The sequence below is a fragment of the Ambystoma mexicanum genome, chromosome 4q (assembly GCF_040938575.1).
Source record: "Ambystoma mexicanum isolate Mex_15411 chromosome 4q, UKY_AmexF1_1, whole genome shotgun sequence".
Lineage (NCBI taxonomy): Eukaryota > Metazoa > Chordata > Amphibia > Caudata > Ambystomatidae > Ambystoma > Ambystoma mexicanum.
The window spans coordinates 664,739,813-664,758,238 of record NC_090928.1 but is presented as its reverse complement, the minus strand read 5'-3'; the positions used below and the strand labels follow the sequence as shown (position 1 = coordinate 664,758,238).

At 49.2% G+C, this 18,426-nt stretch overlaps 1 protein-coding gene across 1 annotated transcript in view; it reads left to right on the top strand.

The window, feature by feature from the left end:
• RTN4 (reticulon 4) overlaps positions 1-1,284 on the top strand; it is a 543,567-nt gene extending 542,283 nt beyond the window's left edge. Inside the window, exon 9 of the mRNA XM_069608239.1 lies at positions 296-1,284. Within this exon, the coding sequence (XP_069464340.1) occupies positions 296-338 (43 nt within the window). The 3' untranslated portion in view covers positions 339-1,284. The remainder of the gene's footprint in view (positions 1-295) is intronic.
• Positions 1,285-18,426: the final 17,142 nt, after the last annotated feature.

Here is an 18,426-nt window from a genome sequence, read left to right as displayed (position 1 = left end):
CAAAAGGACATCTTCATAGTAAGCAGCTTTGTCAATGCCTTAAAAGAAATAAAAACCTTATTGATTATGTGACTACATTCTAGGAGAAGTAGGACATTATGTTTAGGCAACTTGATCACTTTTTGAAGCTTAACGATCCTTTCTGGCAGGCTTAATATCTTTGCAGAAAGTGAACTTGAGACCACAGTAGATCGGCTTTCTGTATTTTTGTGTTATGTACATAAATTAGTAAACCTGTGTGTTTAATACTTTTTTGTAACATTTTTCTAAATTCTTTCTCGTTTATTTCTTACAGGGTACAATCCAAGATCCCTGGCCTGAAGCCCAAAGCTGAATAAAGAGCTTGAAACAAATGTGAATAGGAATTTTATCTTTGGGGTATTTTCATTTGGATTACACAGGAAGGCCAAGGGGGACACCTAATCTTGACATTGAGTGCAGTTTCCCCGACCTTTATTTTTAGTGAGTGTTTGAGCGCGGATAATGGAATTAAGGGGGGGGGCGTACCAGTTTCAACTGCCATTTGTTTTATCATAAGTATTGTCAGCTGCTATGTATGAATTTAAAACTAATTATTTTCGTTTTCCTGAGGGAAGCATTGGTTTGAACTAAAGCTTTTCAGAAAGCTGTGCATTATGCTTCATCAGGGGTATTCTTGCTGCATTTTAATAAATCGTAGTGCAGGATCAGCTTGACGGGCATACAAATTCACATTTGGTGCCGTGTGCACTGCCTGGGTTCTAAAAATGATGCAGTTTTTCTAGAAGAAGACATGAAAGCAGGTGTAGGGATCACCTTGCTTTTTTTGGTAGGAGTAGAACGGTCGTGTGGTGATACTGTTGTATGAAACGCCAATATATATGTATATGTACTGTTTCACAAAGCTTCGAACTTTCAGCCTCTCCTCAGTGCTTCACGTTTAAGAGAACCGACTGATTTTATAACTAGTTACTGCACATTTGCTTGAAAAGATAAATATTTCTAAAAACACTTAATTGTTAAAAATAAAAGGCACCAACCTATAAAAGAACTTTACAACTTCCACTTCATCGCACCAACATAGTTAATTTTAAATAAATCTGTTTAGTCACGTCAGTTGATAATCTGTGGATTAGATTATTGAATGCTGCAAAAAATGTTATTTGCACATTATAAACATCGTGTTACAAGAAATTGCAAGTGAATATTTTTACTACTACAGTTAAGGCTGTGCTGATCTAATTCCGTGGAATGCATTGTGACATGTAAAAAGTATCAATAAAGCTTATAGGCCTGTGGTCGTGATTTGGTTTGCTTATTTCACACTTGCTGTTTGACTGTCCCCATATATTTCATCGAGTCATGTTTGAATGTCTTTCCAGCTACTGGCAATAACCCAAACGATACATTTTAGTTCCGTTTTTGATGTTGCAAATGTATTATGGCATGACTCTTGACAGTCTAATGACACTGCACCGAAACGTGTGACGTTCTCATACGATTTATTGGTCTGCTGTTGTCACGTGCCATTAGTTATGTTTTCATTTGCATTCGTAGGCACCTAGTACTCTTGTACTGCTATGCTAGAGAACATTCACACTGCCACCAACCTATAATGAGACTGGACACTCTTCAGACTCGCTCTCATATAGCTGCTAATCAGTCTTAGTTTACCAGCTTGAAGTAGTAGATTGGGTCTTGGAATTAGTACATACAAGCTGCAAATGTGGAAGAATAAATAGCGGAAAATGTTTGCGGGGAGGGAACGTTCAAATATGTGTTCTTGAGAGAGGGGCTAAGAATAGACTTTTCTATTTTTATTAAAAAAAAAATGTTTTGCTAGACTTGCTTGCACTTCAGTTCCTCCTGGCCCATGCAATGGCATTATTTTAAAACTAAATATCAGAACATTCTTTGCATGCAGAATAGAGCAAAAAGGGTTCTCTGCACAAATTGCCACAACTACACGCTAGATGGCTCTGCACGACCGTGTTATGTGCATTGGTAGTACAAGGATTGATGGACAGGACATCCCTGATGTGTAGTCCGTTCTATTCTTATTACCCATAACTATCTTGCTACAGGACACAGTTTTTATTTTTATTGGTTTTAAATTTCATGTTTAATTAAATGACAGATGTATGGTGTCTGGAAATGTTAATGTAGTTGTGCTTGAAAAACTTTAATAACTTAAAAAAATATATATATAATTGGATCATCAACAAAAAATCTATATATTCAAAGATGGTGATCAGATAAAAAGAGAAAGCTCTCTTAAAAAAAAAAAGAGGGTGGTCTTGGAAAAAAAGTATACATAATTTTTCCAAAAAAAAAGATAACATATATCTTTAAAAAATGTGTATATATAATGATCAGACCACTGATTAAAAGGATATCTGATAATAAAAAGGAAAAAAAATGCTAAAGAAATAAGCTATTTATTGATGTGTTGAAATATCGCTATTGTATCTATGATTGGGAATGTTGATTATTTGTATGAAGCGGGGGAATGTACATAATTTATGATGCCTGCATTTCAAGGTATATATTTATTTTCAGGTATGGGTGATTGAATTGGGGCAACACATACATTTAAAGCATTTGATTTTGTTTTCTCCTGCAGTGATGACCAGGGGATCCGAGCAGTAGAAAAAGGCAGGGAGTATGTAGGGGTTCTTGTGTGTGAAGTAAAGGGGTTCATACATATGTAATAGTAGTGGGCTCATGTAGAAAATGCAACCATCATAAACGGCCAGCATGTGCATCAGATTGAAATGCAGGTGCTATCATTGCAGGGAGCACAAATGTTCCATTTGACTGAATTTGCACCAAACTTAATAATTAATATACTTTAACATACTAACGTAATGAATCTGAATGAATTGAATCCTATATCCTTAACATGGAGTGCAAATTAGCTACTTGGGAATAAATGTTCTGAATTCAAATTTGAAATGCTTTTCTGCAATTGTTATGAGCTGGCTGCAGCATAGCAGAGGATAGGAAGATGAAGTATGAACTGCTATAAAGGCCATTGTATTTTCGCAGGAAGCAAAAGAGATGATACATTTATAGTTTAGCAGGCGCTGGATAAATACTGAGGCAGCTCGGATGATGTGAGCATGTTCAGGAAGAGGGGCAGGTCCTGTTGAGTAACCGGAGTAGCTGCTAAAAGTGGCAGAGAGGATGCGAGTTAGATGGGCTGGCTGATTTCGAGGAGACGGACAGGCGAACTTGCAAGGAGAGGACAAGTGCAGGGATCCTGTGCTGGGAACCAGGCTGCCGCGTGTTACCTGTGACAGTCTGAGAGGCTTTTTCTGGCTGAGACTGTGCCGACGAGTTGCTGAGATCGCAACATCTCTTATCAGTGGTGAGCCCAAAAAGGTGTTTTCCCAGAGCTAGCAGCGCAGGAACCTCGCCAACTTTAAAGGTGAATATGGTTCATAAGTAAGGTGGACGCATGGATGTATTTTTAATAGCTAGTCAGCAGGTTGCTTTCTTTGCATAATGCTCAATAGTATTTTTTTTTTTTTTTTTTTTTTATTACTTGTACATAATCAACTAGAAAAACATGATTTTTACAAGGGGTATCAGTTCTTAGTTTCAATAAGTTTCGAAGACCCACACAGGTGCAAAAGCCGGCGATCAGACGGGGCGTTAGAAAGTTGATGTCAAGTCAAGGAGGAAATTTTACAGAGTAAAAGGGGAAATTCCGCCGAAGCCTGATTCGCCAGTTGAGACCTCATGTCGTGCATCTGTGTGATCATGTTGGTATCCAACCAGCACCTCCGGTAAGGAGTTTGTGCTTTGGTTCGCAATTTTGAGAAAAGCCTCCTGAATTATTTTTGCCGTAGCAGTTGCCCAACGGGGTTTTTCACCAGAAATCAAACGGCACCACCATGTGTTTTCTTCAATCAAGGTTGAGTCGTGCCATAGTGGAGAAAGGTAGGCCAGCCGTTCTCGGTTCAGCGAGGGGCAGTTCAGCAAAAGATGGCGTATTGACTCCGTGGAGTCAGGATCGTTACATAGCCTGCAGGTAGTTGTGGAAGTTAAAGATCTTATCCCCAGGATTTCTCTTGTGTGAAGCAGGTTGAGACGTGCTCGCAAAAATATTCCTCGAAGTTTTTTATCTGGGAATTTTGCACAGTATCCTAGGGGCGACTTCAACTTGTTAAATGTTGGCGGAAGGTGTCTTAAGCATTTCGCTGCTACCGCTTTGTCAATGGTGGAAATCCAGTCTTGGATCTTTAATTTTTCGCTTACCCTTTGGGGGTTCGAAATTAGGTCAAGTTTGGAACATGACACTTCCTCCAGTGTGTGTTCTTGCCGACGCACCCAAAGCAGGGCGGCTTTGGAGGACAGCTCTTGGCCGATGAAGTTACAGATTGGAAGGCCATCTTTTGTTAAGGTCTTTCTAAACAGGACAAGCGAGGCCACACTGACAGTCGCGCTTAACGAGAGCAGCCCCAGCTCTCTTCTGACTGCTTCAATGGGTATTGCATTTGGTAAACCCAGAAGTGATTTCCAGATGTATCCCTCTAGCCTTCGCCATAGTTGGTGTGGAATCGTAAACATTGCGTCCGTGCCGTACGTTAACGCTGGCACTATTTTCCCTTTATAGAAGGTAATGGCCGGGGATAGTGAGTATTTGCCAAATTTTCTGTCGATCGCTTTGAGTTGAGAGGTCAGAAGCTTAGTTTTTGTCCAGAGGTAAGCTTGCATTTTCTGTTCCTTGGTTGAACCATCGATGACCACCCCCAGGTATTTGAAGTGGGAAACCACCTCAATTCTGATGTTATTTACTGACCACGATGTGGATTTTTTGTGAAGACGAGTGGCTTTTGAAAAAATCATGATTTTGGTTTTGGCCTGATTTATTAGTAGGTTGTTGGCTGACATATAGGCTGCAAGGTTATCGAGCTGCCGTTGCAAGCCGATTGGCGTCTGGTCAAACAAAATCATGTCATCAGCATAGAGGAGTCGAGACAGGACCGTGTTTCCAAGCTTTGGAGGAAAGGAGCGGACAAGCCGCTCGGAGTCTTTATAGTCTCCAAGAAATGCGACAAAAAGGGCTGGGGCCAGTGGGCAGCCTTGCTTGACCCCTCTTGTTTGCACTAATTTCCCTAGAGAGAGTGCCTTGTCTGTTCAGCCTGACCTTGAGAGTGGTGTTGGTATGCAAGGCCATTAGTGGGTTTAGGACCGATTCTGGGCAATTCCAGTTTTTTAACTTGCCCCATAATTTCCTTCTGTCGACTTTGTCAAAAGCCTGTGAAAGGTCGATAAAAGCAGCATAGACAGGCTGAGAAGTTTCTTTCGTTTTCGCTTTCAGCAGGGATAGTATAAATATATTCAGTGTAGTGCTCCCGTTCTTTTTAAAGCCCGTTTGAAGAGGGTCACTGCAAGGGGCTGTTTTGACCCATTGTTGAAAGTGGCCTAGGAGGAGAGAAGCAAAGATCTTGCCCATGATATCCAGCAAGGATATCGGGCGATAATTACCCGGGGCGTCTCTGGATCCCTGTTTATAAATGGGAATAATGATGGATGTGCACCACGAGAGTGGGATCTTTCTCATTTGTCTGCAGTGGCTGAACAAATTAGAAATGAAGATGGACCATTCATGGTGATGTTTTTTTAAGTCTATGTTAGACAGCCCATCCGGACCTGGCGCTCTGGACGATTTTAGCCTTTTGATTGCGAGAGATATGTCTGATACGGCTGAAAGATCCACCCATGGGGAGTCTGACATGGTGATACACTGAGTTTTTGCTGCCGATGGACTCGCAAAAAGGTCGGTAAAGAAAGTGACCCAAGCTTGCTCCGGAACAGCATTAATCATGTTTGAAGAGGTTGTCGCTTGCGTATGGTTTATTAGAGACCAAAAATCTGCTGTCTTTTTAGTTGTGAGGACTCGGAGCATAAGTTCAGCGTCCCGCTGGTAGATGCCTGCCCGTCTAGCTCTTAACCATGCTTTATACATTCGAAATTCGTTGGCCCACTTGTTCCATGCTTCGACAGTTTTGACAGCTTTGACTTGTCTTTTTAGCTTTCTCAATGCTGTTTTTTTGAGTGCTATTTGTTTGTCGAAGTGGTGAGTATGGATCTTTTGGACTTTTGGACCCAACCTCGAAGGATGCTTATAGGATAGGAGGAGTGGGAGGTAGTTTGGTCTACCAAGAGGCTCCAAGGGTAACTCAGCGGTTTGATTTGTCGCGTACTGAGAGGTGATTGCCCTAATATTTGTGGCAGACAGACGCAGGCGCGTTTGTTGTGGGTTGAGCTCCACCTCGGGGAGATAATTGCCATTCGAGAACGCTGTCGAGGCCCAAGAAAGGGACAAAAGGTTATGGTCGCTTGACGTTGTTTCCAGCACTTGGAAGTCTTGGACTTCTGTGCACAGGGCTGGAGAGGCAAAGATGTAGTCCAAAGTGGCCGACCATTGGCCTCTTTTCCATGTTGGTAAAAGAGGCTGGACTTCTCTGATCTTGGCGGCGTTATATAGGTTCCTAGAGGACATGAGTGTCATCCATACTTCACCTCTTCGTTCGGCTTGCGTGGGTTCCGTGTCCTTCGAAGAGATCTCTTTCGGCTGGTCGCATTTTGCGTTGAGGTCACCACAAATGATGATCCATGGCGTCTCCCATTCGATACAAATGTCATCGATTGTTTCCTCCATAGTTTGGCAAAAGAGAGATGAGGAAGTTCTCTGTGGGTTCCAATAGGTGGTGATCAACGCAAGGGGGGGCGACGGGCTTGATTTAGAAGATGGTTTGGAGGAGTCCGACGGGCTGTTCCATGCCAACAGGACCGCCAGAACCCCGTAGGAATTAGCAGTAGTTTTGAGAATTTTTAAATTTTGGTCCGATCTCACCGCTATTAAGAGACCCCCTGAGGGACGACCCAGAAGACCCTTTACCGCAGGTGATGTCACAATTTCGTAGCCATCCAACACGGGTTTGTCTAGCAGCCATGTTTCCTGGAGGCAAAGGATATCGAACTGTTGTAAGTCAATGCTGTTTTGAGTCGTTAAGTGAGCATGTCCCCTTGTGTTCCAGGAGGCCAGCGTTAAAAGTTTTGAATGTAGGGGGGCGTCGGCTTCCTCTAGTGGTTGCTATTTTGCCTTGTTTGGAGCTAGGACTTCTTTGATCCAATGCCATGGTCCTGTTGGCCTTGGAGTGGTTTTCGCTGGTGATAAGACAAACGTTGAGTGTCGGTGTTGAGACCTGTTGGCACGACTGTCACTTTGAGGTGAGCAGTGTCTCCGGGCGTATGCTGGTCTGCCCGTGCGTTGTCTGTCTTGCTGGTACTGAGACAAGCAACGGGTAGGTGTGACTTGCCTGTGTTCGTTATGACAAAGGGACCTTTGAGGTGATGCATCTGCCCAGGCCACTTTCAATGAGGTTCTGTATTGGGAGGAGTAGTCCCGGGAAGGGTCTGCCCGATGTTCATGGGCCTGGTCGAAGGTTGACTTTTTTCTTGATGAAACATTGAAGTGAGACCTTAGCTTGTCTCTGCGCTCATGGAGGCGTCTAGATGGGCTCTGGTCGTTGGTAGTTTTCTTCTTTGAGTGTGCCCCAAAAGGGGTTGGTTTATCGGCGTAGGTTTTTATTTCTGAGAGGAGGAGCCCCATTGCCTTTAAGTCTTCACCAGCTTGTTTACAGATATCTTGTGTTGCCGAGCTATAGATGTAAAGGTGCGCCTTGGCCTTATTGTCTCTATGGTACGGTTCGACCCGCTGAAAGTGGTCCGATTTCAAATGTTTTAAGGCGGGTACTGACGATGATATTTTTAGCACCGTTCTTCTGTTGAGAATTATGCGTTTATCTTTGCTTGAGATCTGCTCAATTTTGAACAGAGTTATGGTGCTAGTCGTCTTAACGTTGGCCAAGTTCAGTTCCGTTGGTTTGGGGGAGTTGGATAGCTTTGACGGCCTTGTTTTATCTACCACGCTGTTTTGAACATGGTTAGTGTTCAGTTTGGTCGAAGCGGTTACAGCAGGCGTGGGCAGGTGGTGAGTCTCGAGGTTCCTCCCGGCCGGCTCCCATGTTGAGGTGGATAGGGCGTCAGGGAGCGCCTGTAGAATGGGCAACCGGCGAGAGGTTTGTCCAGCGTCTTGAATAGATGAGAGTGCCATAGGCAAATCGTCCACTTCTTGGGCTGGGGTTGGAGATAAAAGGCTTGAATCGGAAGATTCTTCAGGGGTTTTCGGAGACTGAGCCAGGGCTGTTATAGTTTGAGGCCGTGGCCTGGCCCGATCCAAAGTGTCCATTGAGATAGAATGGCTAGAGCTTGTTAAGCCGCCTTCTGCCGGGTGGTTGCAGGGATGGATCGGCGGGGAGGAGTGACGATCGCTTGGCGCTAGTTTTAATGTCTTTTTACCTTGGAGTCTCCGTTGGGTCCGGTCCGGGTTTTGAGCAGGTGTAGGGTGAGAACTGGAAGTGGGCGTTAAGGCCACTGACGTGGGCTTTGGTTTACTCGAAAATATTGGAGCAAGGTCGATGAAGGAGTTAGTATAGGGCGTCTGTGTAAAGCTGTCAGCCCAAATCTTTTGAGGAAGGATCATCGCCCTTGTTGCAGGTGAGTGTGGTTGCAGCGGGCCCAACGGTATTGGATCTTTTGAGGTGTGAAATATGTCATGTTTCAAGTCGATAGCAGTGATGTAGCCTTCGAGAAAGGTGAGTTTAGACTGGATAGAGGCTAAGATGGCCGTGTTGTCTCTTGATGCATCTCCTAATGATTCGTAGAGTTTGCAAAAAGGGGCCATTGCGATGGTTATTGCCGACATGATTGTCGTTAAGTCTTTTCTATTGCCCGATGCGTCTTTTTGAGGTGTGGGGGCAGGGTCCAAGAGTGGTCTTTTATTTCTTGGGAAATCTCTGGGTCCTAAAGATGCAGGGTTCGCCAGGGAATGCCTGCGCCTTACTGATCTTCCTTCGAGTTCTACGTCGCTTGAATATCTCTCTGTGACAGGGCTCTGGTGTTGGTCGCTGTCATCTTGTATGATAATGCTGGGTGGGGGATCTGCCAGCGAAGCCAGGGGGGGAAGAATGGGTAGGTGCGACTTAGTCCTACTTACTTTGTGAGAAAAGACAGGCTTGGGCTGTAGTAAGTCTAAAATGCCCGAGAGACCCTGGTTTGCCGGGCAGTCTTTAAGTATTAAGTGAGGAAATGAGCTGGGTTCCGGGTTTCTAGAAAGGGGCTTCTCGGCTTGGATATCTGAGGCAGTGATGAGTGGAGCAGAAAGGATCCGCTCGGGGGTCATCGTGACTGGTGTCGGGAGGCCTTGAAGGTTATCTTTGGGAGTTAAGGTTTGACTCGGGGCTGTAGGGCAAATGGGTGACTGGGGGCGTTCAATAGCCACAATTTTCCTGGTTTTTAGGGCAGGTGCGGCTTCGTCAAGCGCTTCTAAAATTTCCGCATCAGACAGCTCAGAGTCGGTGGATAGTTTTCTTTTCCCTTGGATCTTGAAGAAGTTCAGCAGAGCAGATGACAAGAGAGGTGTGGGTAAAGAAAGTTTAGGATCACCTCTCTTTTTCCGAGACTGGGGTCGGGCCTCACTTAGTGGATGCCTGGTGGATTTTACTGGTACAGACGTCAGGGCTTGTTTTTTTTTTTTTTTTGTTGATGCCACCAATTTATTGAGCAATTGTGACACTGGCACAGGTTTCGTTCTTGTGTTGGCTTGGTTTTTGTGAAGTGGCCTTTTTTTAGATTGGGAGCACGGTTTTTTATGCGAAGCAATGTTCGAAGAGATGGAATCCTCGTCTGAGTCTGTGTCAGTTGTTGGTTCCAAGAAAGGGTTCATTAATGTGTCTTTGGATTTCTTTTGAGACTGAGATTGTGGATCTGAAGGAGGCTTGAGAAGAGGAATCTCAACTGTGGATATATTGTCTTGCAGAGTGCTGAGCTCGATATCGGTTGCTTGTGTGAAATTGACTGAGGTCTGGCCCGGCGTCTTGCGGAGCGCCACTGGGGCCTGAGCGGAGACTGATTGCTTTTTTGGGGTCTCGGGTCCAGCCTTATCCGATAAGTTCCTGGGGTCGTCCGTAGTTATGTGGATCATCGCCTCGATGGTTATATTGGACGTGCATGGCTGAGACTCGGAGCGAAGATCAGGCACAGATAACGGCTTGTTGGCCGGAGTCAAGTTGAATGAAATGTCTAATGGTGCTGCCATGTTGTTCAGCTCAGCCGTGTCGGCTGATACAGCGGAATCCGGCCGGGCTATGTCGGATGAACCGGCTGGCGCGGGCGCCCTCAGACCCACTGACAGGGGCCCTCCGGTCCCTGCACAGAGCGGGTCACTCGCCGAGGCGGTGAGAGGGCGGGTCGCGTCAGGAGCTGGAATCAGACAGCTGGCCGTCGCTGTGGCGTTAGCTGGTCCGCCTGTATGCACTGTAAGGTGCGTATGGACGATCCGGGACTCAGGTTCAGGGGGAGCGCCCGGCCGCACGGGCTCCATGGGTGCCGGCGGCTGTGTCCCAGAAGTTATGGCAGTTCCGTCAGTTTGGCTCGACAAAGGGAGAAGGAGATGTTCTCGAGGAGTCGAGGCGGGAGACGGCAGCGTGGCGATCGCCGCCAGAGGCCTCGATTGATGTGAAGAAGTTGGGGCCGAGGCGGCCGATGGTGCGTATAAGTTCTTACGCACTTTGCTTCTGAGTCTGCGCTGATCTGAGTCTTCCTCCATGGTAGGGGGAAGTGGGGAAGAGGGAGGTGGGGGGGGGGGGAAAGGATCACAGTGAGGGTAGGTGGAGGAGAGAAGGAAGGGAGGGAGAGAAGGCACGGAAGGAAGTGATTGGTGGGTAGGAAGTAGGAACGGAGAAGAGAAAGGGAGGGTGAGAAAACAGGAATAGGAAACCGGTAAGGAAAAGGTATAAGGAGGAAGGTAGTTGGTAGTTGATAGACTTCGGGGACAGGTTAGTTGTAAAAGTTACCTTGAGGCTCTTAGACCGTCTAGACTCTGGAGCCTTGTCCCGGCGCGGACTGGAGCAGACTGGAACTCTGCCCGAACTCCGCGCGCGCTCCGCGCGCAAGGCAAGTTTTTAAAGGTGATGCTGGGAAAAAGCCTTAAAGGTACAGCAGCGTCAGCAGAAGAACGTTGAAAGAGCGTTGAAAGCACGTCCTCACTCGTTAGTGACTGGAGCAGACTGGAACTCTGCCCGAATTTGAAACGAATACAGTTTTGAAAGCTCAGACAAAAAGGGTTTGCTTTGCTGCTTTTATTTTCTCATCTCTTACCCTTATGTCCCGTCCCCTTTCCTCCATACTGCATGGGCGTCCCTTCCAAGGAACTGGAGACTGAACCTTTTTCACCAGAAAAAAAATCTTCCCCTTTAAATTTAGTCGCGTGGGGGTGCGGCCCTGGGAGCATCTGCTGTCCTGACTCCGCCCACAGGGGCACACCTCAGTCCCCTTTTCCGCATCGACTGGAACAGGCTTCACCAGCGCTCCTGGGTTTCGCTTCGGCCGTGTAATTCCACACGCAGATACTTCTCTTCTGTCTTTGTCTTTTTATCATTCAGGTACTCGGTTCTCAGGCATCACGCTCCTCCCCGGCGCATGTCGACTTCTACATGGTTCAGCAGGTGTCCATCCTGCGATGGGCTCTTTCCAACTAAAGACCCCCACGCCCTCTGCCTACGTTGCCTTGGCCGAGACCATGGCTGGCAAGCTTGTACTGCATGCAATGCCCTCTCCTCGAGATCTCTGAAGAACAGACTAGCCAGGTGGAGCGAGCTCTTCCAGAGATCGCCTCCAGAGGACCTAAAGGACTTTGTCTATCATCGATCCAAGCCCAAGGTAGGGCCGTTTTTTTCCAGTGCACCCCGCAAGGGAGACTCCTTCGCAAGGACTCGCCAGTGCGGGAGGGTCCGCTCGGCTCCTCATACCAGCACGAGTACAGAGGCTATATCGGCTACTGGCCGGCAGGCCAAGGGGTTAGTTGATCCTCCCGAGGAGTCAGTTGAGCCTCCCAGTGACAGTGCTGAGGGACCAGAAGGTTTTTACCGGGTCGTTACCCGAGGGACAACGCCCTAGTACCAGCAGCATGGCCGAGGGGGTGCCTTTGCGCAGTTCTACCGGCCGATCCGCCGAGGGCAAAACACCTACTAGGCCACGGCCTGAGGAACAGGGTAGGCCTCATGATCCACACTCAAGAGGAAAGAAGGCAGCTTGACAAAATGGCCACTGTGCCAGATATTTCTGACATCCGCCCAGTACCGCATCACGACAGGGAGCAGGTGGAGGAACATGTGTCAAATTGGGACTTGTCAACAAGGTACGTGGCCTACAGCCTAGCCTTCCTTTGCACAAGGCAGGTTCCCGCAGCACCCATATTGGCAGTGTACGCAATGATTCCAGCAGCTACCTGCTACCCCGTCAGTATCACCTACCACCCCTCCGGCCTGTGAGGACAGAGTCTTTGAAAGGGTCCTCGGGCTCATGAAATCTCCTTGGATGGGGGTCATCCTCGGGGACGTGCTCCTGCCAATGGCTCCGGTGCTGCAGGCCTCAGTTCAGGCGCCCCTGTTCAGCCTCCACCGCCCGCTCCGGGCCAAACCGATTGTACTGGTGGTTCCGTACCATCCGCTGCTGCAGGCTCCGGTCTCCGCACCCCAGCCTTTGGCTCCCAGCACCCCTCCACTGGTGCCGGACCAACCGGGCTCCCAGGTGGACACAGATGAAGAAGACCCCGATACACCATAATCAGCCAAGGCCTTCCATGAACGTCTTGCAGGTCTGGCAGAGTACTTGGGCCTTCCTCAACCCGAGGTCGAGCAACCATCAGAGGGGTTCCTGGACGAAGTCCTCACTCTCTGTCCTGCAGCGAGAACGCGGATCCCGATGCAGGAGGACGTATTCGCCTTGGCCAAAAAGGGCTGGCTCAAGTGCCATTCGGTCCAGCTGGTCAATCGACGCTTGGAGGCAAAGTACAGGCAGAAGGAGGGGGATACACTCTTGCTATCGGCCCACCCTCAGCCGCGTTCTTCGGTGATCGCTGCTGCATCACTATACTCCAAGCCTCAGTCGTCCTTGGCCACTTCCTCCGCGGCACTGCTACGCAAGGAGAAGATCCTGCAGGCGTACGGGAAGAAGCTGTATGCCAACGTGTCGCTGCATCTTTGTCAAGCCAACGCTGATGCCATGCTGGCAGCAGATAACTAGAGGCTTTGGTGGGAATTGTTGATTGCCTCCCAGAGCTTCCGGCACAGAGCCAATCATGATCCAAGGCAGGACTGGCAGAGGCCAAGATGGTGGCACAAGATATCATGGAGTCCACTGTGGCCCACATTGACACCGCAGGCCGGGCCATCTGCATTGCCACGGACATGAGAACAGCTTGGCTCTGTGCTACTAAATTCAACCCGGATGTCAAGGAAAGCATATTGGACCTTCCGTTTGAAGGGGGTGACCTCTTCCACTCCACCACGGATGAGGAGATGGACAAAAAGAAAAACAGCTCACAAATGGCCAAGTCTTTATCCATCCTTACAAAGGCCACGCCCAAAATGTACACTCAGTCACAGCAGCGCTCGGAAAAGGGGCGTACATGCGGAGGGTTCGGCAGCTTCCAAGAGCAGAGGTCCAGGCAACCTGACCGTTCGTGGAACTAACATCGGCGCAAACAACAAAAAGGAGGGGGTGGGGGCTTTTTCCAGTCCCCCTCCTCAACAGCCTCAGAGGGAAAGAAGGCATGACCTGCCTCTCCGGGTCCACGTTTTTCCAGTGGGGGTTGGGGGGGGGGAGGGGGCAGGCTTGCTCTCCATGCACAGTCTGGCACCAACATTTTGCGTACCCCTGGATCTTCTCGGCAGTATCCATGTGGGTACCGCCTACCCATCCCAGCCTCTCCTTCTTCCCCTCCACTCCCACAGGTTGGGACAGAAACTCTTTTAGTGGCAATCCGGTCGCTCATCGAGAGCCAGGCAGTGAAGAAAGTCCCAGCCTCCCAGAGAGGCTTGGGCTTCTACTCCAGGATTTTCGCTATTCAGAAAAAGAACCAGGTGGGCCTGAGAGTTGTGCTGGACCTTGCGACCCTCAACCTCTCCCTACCTCTACAAAAACTCAAGATGTTTACGGCAGCTTTAATAGCGGAGACATTGTGCAGGAAAAACTGCATGTGCTCCCTGGATCTGAAGGACGCGTACTTGCACGTCCCGATCTGGCAGCCTCCTTCCTTTCTATGATTCAGGATCATGGGCTACCATTTCCAATACAGGGTGCTTCCCTTTGGCCTCAACTCGGCACCCAGGGTCTTTACCAGGCTGATGACTGCTGTGGCGGCCCTCCTCATGGCCACCCCATCTATCCGTACCTCGATTACTGGCTCGTCAGGGCTTCATCTCGGAAGGAAGCGGTGCACCGCACCTCTCACGGCCTCATGAACACACTTCATGATCTGGGGTTTTCGCTCAATCTCAAGAAGTTGCAGCTACAACCTATGCAGACTCTGACCTTCTTGGAGCTCATCTGGGACACAGGCTCCGACCGTTTTTCCTTCGGAGGACAAGATCACGGCCATCAAGAGGGCCACTACGCACTTCCTCAACCGAGAAGTGACTTCGGCTTGGTGGTCCAACACCTACTGGGTCTCATGGCAGCAGTCCTATTGGCTGTCCCCCACATGAGACTCAGGATGACGAGGATACAGCTGCACTTTGTGGCATCGTGGAACCAGGAACGGAGCACTCAGGTGGAGATGATGATCATCGTTCCTCCTTCTCTTCACCCGGACCTCACTTAGTGGTCCAGGGGCTGCAACCTTCGGACTGGCAATCTCTTCCGGCAGCCTACCCCACAGGTCACCATCATTACGGACTCCTCTCTCGAGGGATGGCGGGCCACCCTGGACAACCACTGCATCCATGGCACCTGTACCCGGCAGGAGTACCACATCAATTGGCTGGAACTGAAGGCGAGCTGGCCAGCGCTCAGAGCCTTCTTCCTGGTTATCGAGGTCAAGGTCGTCCTCATTCAGACAGATAACTCGAACAGCATGTTCTATGTCAACGAGCAGGGGGGGGTACCAGCCCTCCCCTCCCCCCGTGTGCAGACTGGCAGTCAGCATGTGGGAATGGGCCCTGGAGAACATCTACTTCACAGCCGTCCACCTTCTGGAGGAATCCAACCTGGAGGCAAACAGGCTCAGCAGGCTGGGAGCGGACAATTACGATTGGCAGCTAAACCTCATACAGGTGGACCTCTTTGCCTCCTGGCACAACAGGAAGTGCCAACAGTTCAGCTCCCGGAGCGACGCATCTCAGATTCAGTAGAATGACATGACAGAATACTCCTTCCCGCACACGCCGCTGATACACAGGGTGATATGCAAGATCAAGGAGTCTAGCTCCATGGTGGACAGCCAGGCCATGGTTCTCCCATTCGCCTTCCGACAAGCCCAGCACGTCTTCTCGTGCAGCAGGGGGGCACAGTCATTTACCCCGCACCACAGAAAATAGCCCTCAGTGTGGTTCCTGAGCAGGTCACGCTAGGACACCTCAACCTGTCCCAGGCTAATCTAGAGATCATACAGGGCGCTAGGAGAAAAGTTACCAGGGCCCAGTATAAGAGCGAGTGGACCAGGTTCTGCCACTGGGCAGACACCAAGGATATGAACCCCCTTGCATGTATGTTGGACGACGTGCTCTCCTTCTCGGCACACCTCGCCCACTTGGGCGTGCAGGTAGACACTTGCTGCACTTACTTGGCAGCCATTGGGGCCTATAGAAACTCGGTGGAAGAGGTCTTCTCTTCCAACCCTATTGTCAAGAAGCATCTGACGGGACTCTCCAGACTCTACCCACCCGTCAAGAGGCCACACACTCTGTGTGACATTAATATAGTGTTGGGTGCCCTAGCACACAAACCATTTGATCCAATGGCGTCCGTGGACATCAGGCTGGTCACCATTAAGACAACCTTGCTAGTTGGCCTCACGTCTGCTTGCAGGATAAGTGAAATCCAGCCGTTGGTCGCCTCGGAGCCCTACACTACGTTTCACAAGAGCTAATGTAGTCCATTGGACACACCCAGCATTCCTACCTAAGGTGCCTTGCACATTCCATCTCAACGAAGAAATAGTGCTGCCTACGTTTTTTGCTGAGGCCAAGGACGAGGCACAAGAGTTCTGCACTGCCTGGATGTCAGGCGTGCCCTGAAATTCTACTTGAAGACGACCAAGGGCTTCCGTAAGTCGGACGCACGTTGTCAACTTCAACGGATTTAGACTGGGATATCAGGCCTCCATAGCCCGTTGGATGGTCTCAGCCATCAGAGTAGCTTACGAAGGACAGCATAAGCCACTTAGGGCCAGCATGCACGCCCACGCGGTCTAGAGCCAAGGCAACGGCCATCGCATTCCAGCGGCATGTCCCCAGGCAAGTCATAAGCAGGGTGGCCACATGGGCCACCCCTTCGCCTTTCTACAAGCGTTACTGTTTGGATGCCGGCTCTAGATCAGACGCAGCTTGGGACAGGCAGTTCTTAAAAACTCGTTGCTTAAGGAGGGTCTCCAATCCACCCTGGGCCTACACTCAATTGTAATCGCCCATGCAATGTGGAGGAAAGGGGACCGGGCGTAAGAGTAATTATAAGTTACTCACTGTAGTGACTAATGTACTCTTAAGTCCTTAGTCCCCTTTCCTCCATGTGTCCCACTATCCTCCCACCTAATAATAAAACTGGTGTCATTAGGCAATGGTAATCTATTGTCGACGCGTCCATGGGGACTGAGGTGTGGCACCGGAAGGCGGAGTCAGGGCAGCGCATGCTTCCAGGGCCGCACCCCTGCGTGCCTCTAAATTTAAAGGGGAAGAAAGTGAAAAGGGTTCAGTCTCCCGTCCCTAGGAAGGAAGTTAGTCACTACGGTGAGTAACTTAAGATTACTCTTAACGTCCCATCCCTTTCCCTCCATACTGTATGGGTGTCCCTTTTCACCAGAAAAAAACCTCCTTCCCCTTTAAATTTAGAGGTGCGCGGCCCAGGGAGCATGCGCTGCCCTGACTCTGCCCTCGGGCGCCACACCTCAGTCCCCTTTTCCGCGTCGACTGGAGCGGGCCGAATTCACCTGCGCCCCTGGGTTTGGCTTCAGCCTGGTAATTCCACGCGCGGTGGTACTTTGTCTTTTTTGTCTCATCTATCATTCAGGTACTCTGCCCTCAGGCGGCATGCTCCTCCCCAGTGCATGTCAACTTCTACAGGGTTCAGCAGGTGTCCAACTTCAGACCCCCACACCCTCTGCCTACATTGCCTTGGCCCAGATCATGGTTGACAATCATGTTCAGCCAGGGTTGGACTGCCCCACCCGGACACCGGGATATCCCCCCAGTAGGCCTCTGGCCTGTAGGGCCTCTTTTTGAGCAGAAGGATACACATGCACATTAACAGAAACACATCGCATGATTTCGCCTCGGCTCCGCCTAGGTGGTTTGCCTTGAATTGGCTGACACCGCCGACCGAGGCAGGTGCTGTACGTTTTTTTTTTCTTTTTTTTGCCAGCAGTCAGGCTGGGCCCGTGCCTACGCACTAGGGCCTCCAGGAACCACACGTGCTCTGCTGCAGCCCAGGCTGCGCACACAGTGCACACATTAGCAGGCAGCGGAGGGCAGGCTGGGGCTGCAGACAGCTGGCCCGGGCTGCATGAGTTAAGAAGCAAGACGCTGCACGTTTAAATAACTCCCTCCCGCCCATTTTCACTTTCACTCTTCCATGGCCTTTAGCAACTCACCCGCTGAGGTCGAGGCACCCCTCCCCCCATCCCCTGTTCCCCATGATCCAGCTTTGTTCCCGCCGTCGCTCCTCGATTTCTTCCTTTTCCGTCACGCGTTAATCTTCTCCCCCTGCACCCCTCTGTCTTCCTCACCGAGCTGACGACTTGTCGCGCCACCTTCCCTGCCCAGGGCTGCGCAACGGCCTCTAGGGCAGGAAGCACTATAGCGTATACACAAATTATATTATACGATCATAATCACATCGTGGCCCAATAACGCAAAATGACATCAAACAGCGTACATGACATACATAAAACCTGCACACAATGACACATACTTACAAGATACAATGACTTAACACATTTGCTCTCTATCAAACACCCTTCTAATGCTGCTGCCTTTTTTCAAATTCCACAAGTGCAGCTATCCACCCGGTAATGGTTTCAGACCCTTGTGTCCTGCCGCTGATTTAATTAACTCCCTTTATACAGCCTAGTGGAAGGCCCGGGCACTGTCGTGAGTGCCTCTGTAATCGATGGCAGTAGTGGGTTGGCGGCAGGGAGTCCTCCCCATTTGCATCCTGTCAAGCCTAGCTAAACCCGGCTAATATGATATCGCTAAAACCCTGCATCTCTTCCTCGAATTGCAAGTTGGTTTTTAAAAGGTCCCCCAGGATAGAATTGGCCGCAGGCCACTTTGAACACATGGAGAGATGGCTTAAAAAAAAATAAAAAACAAATGC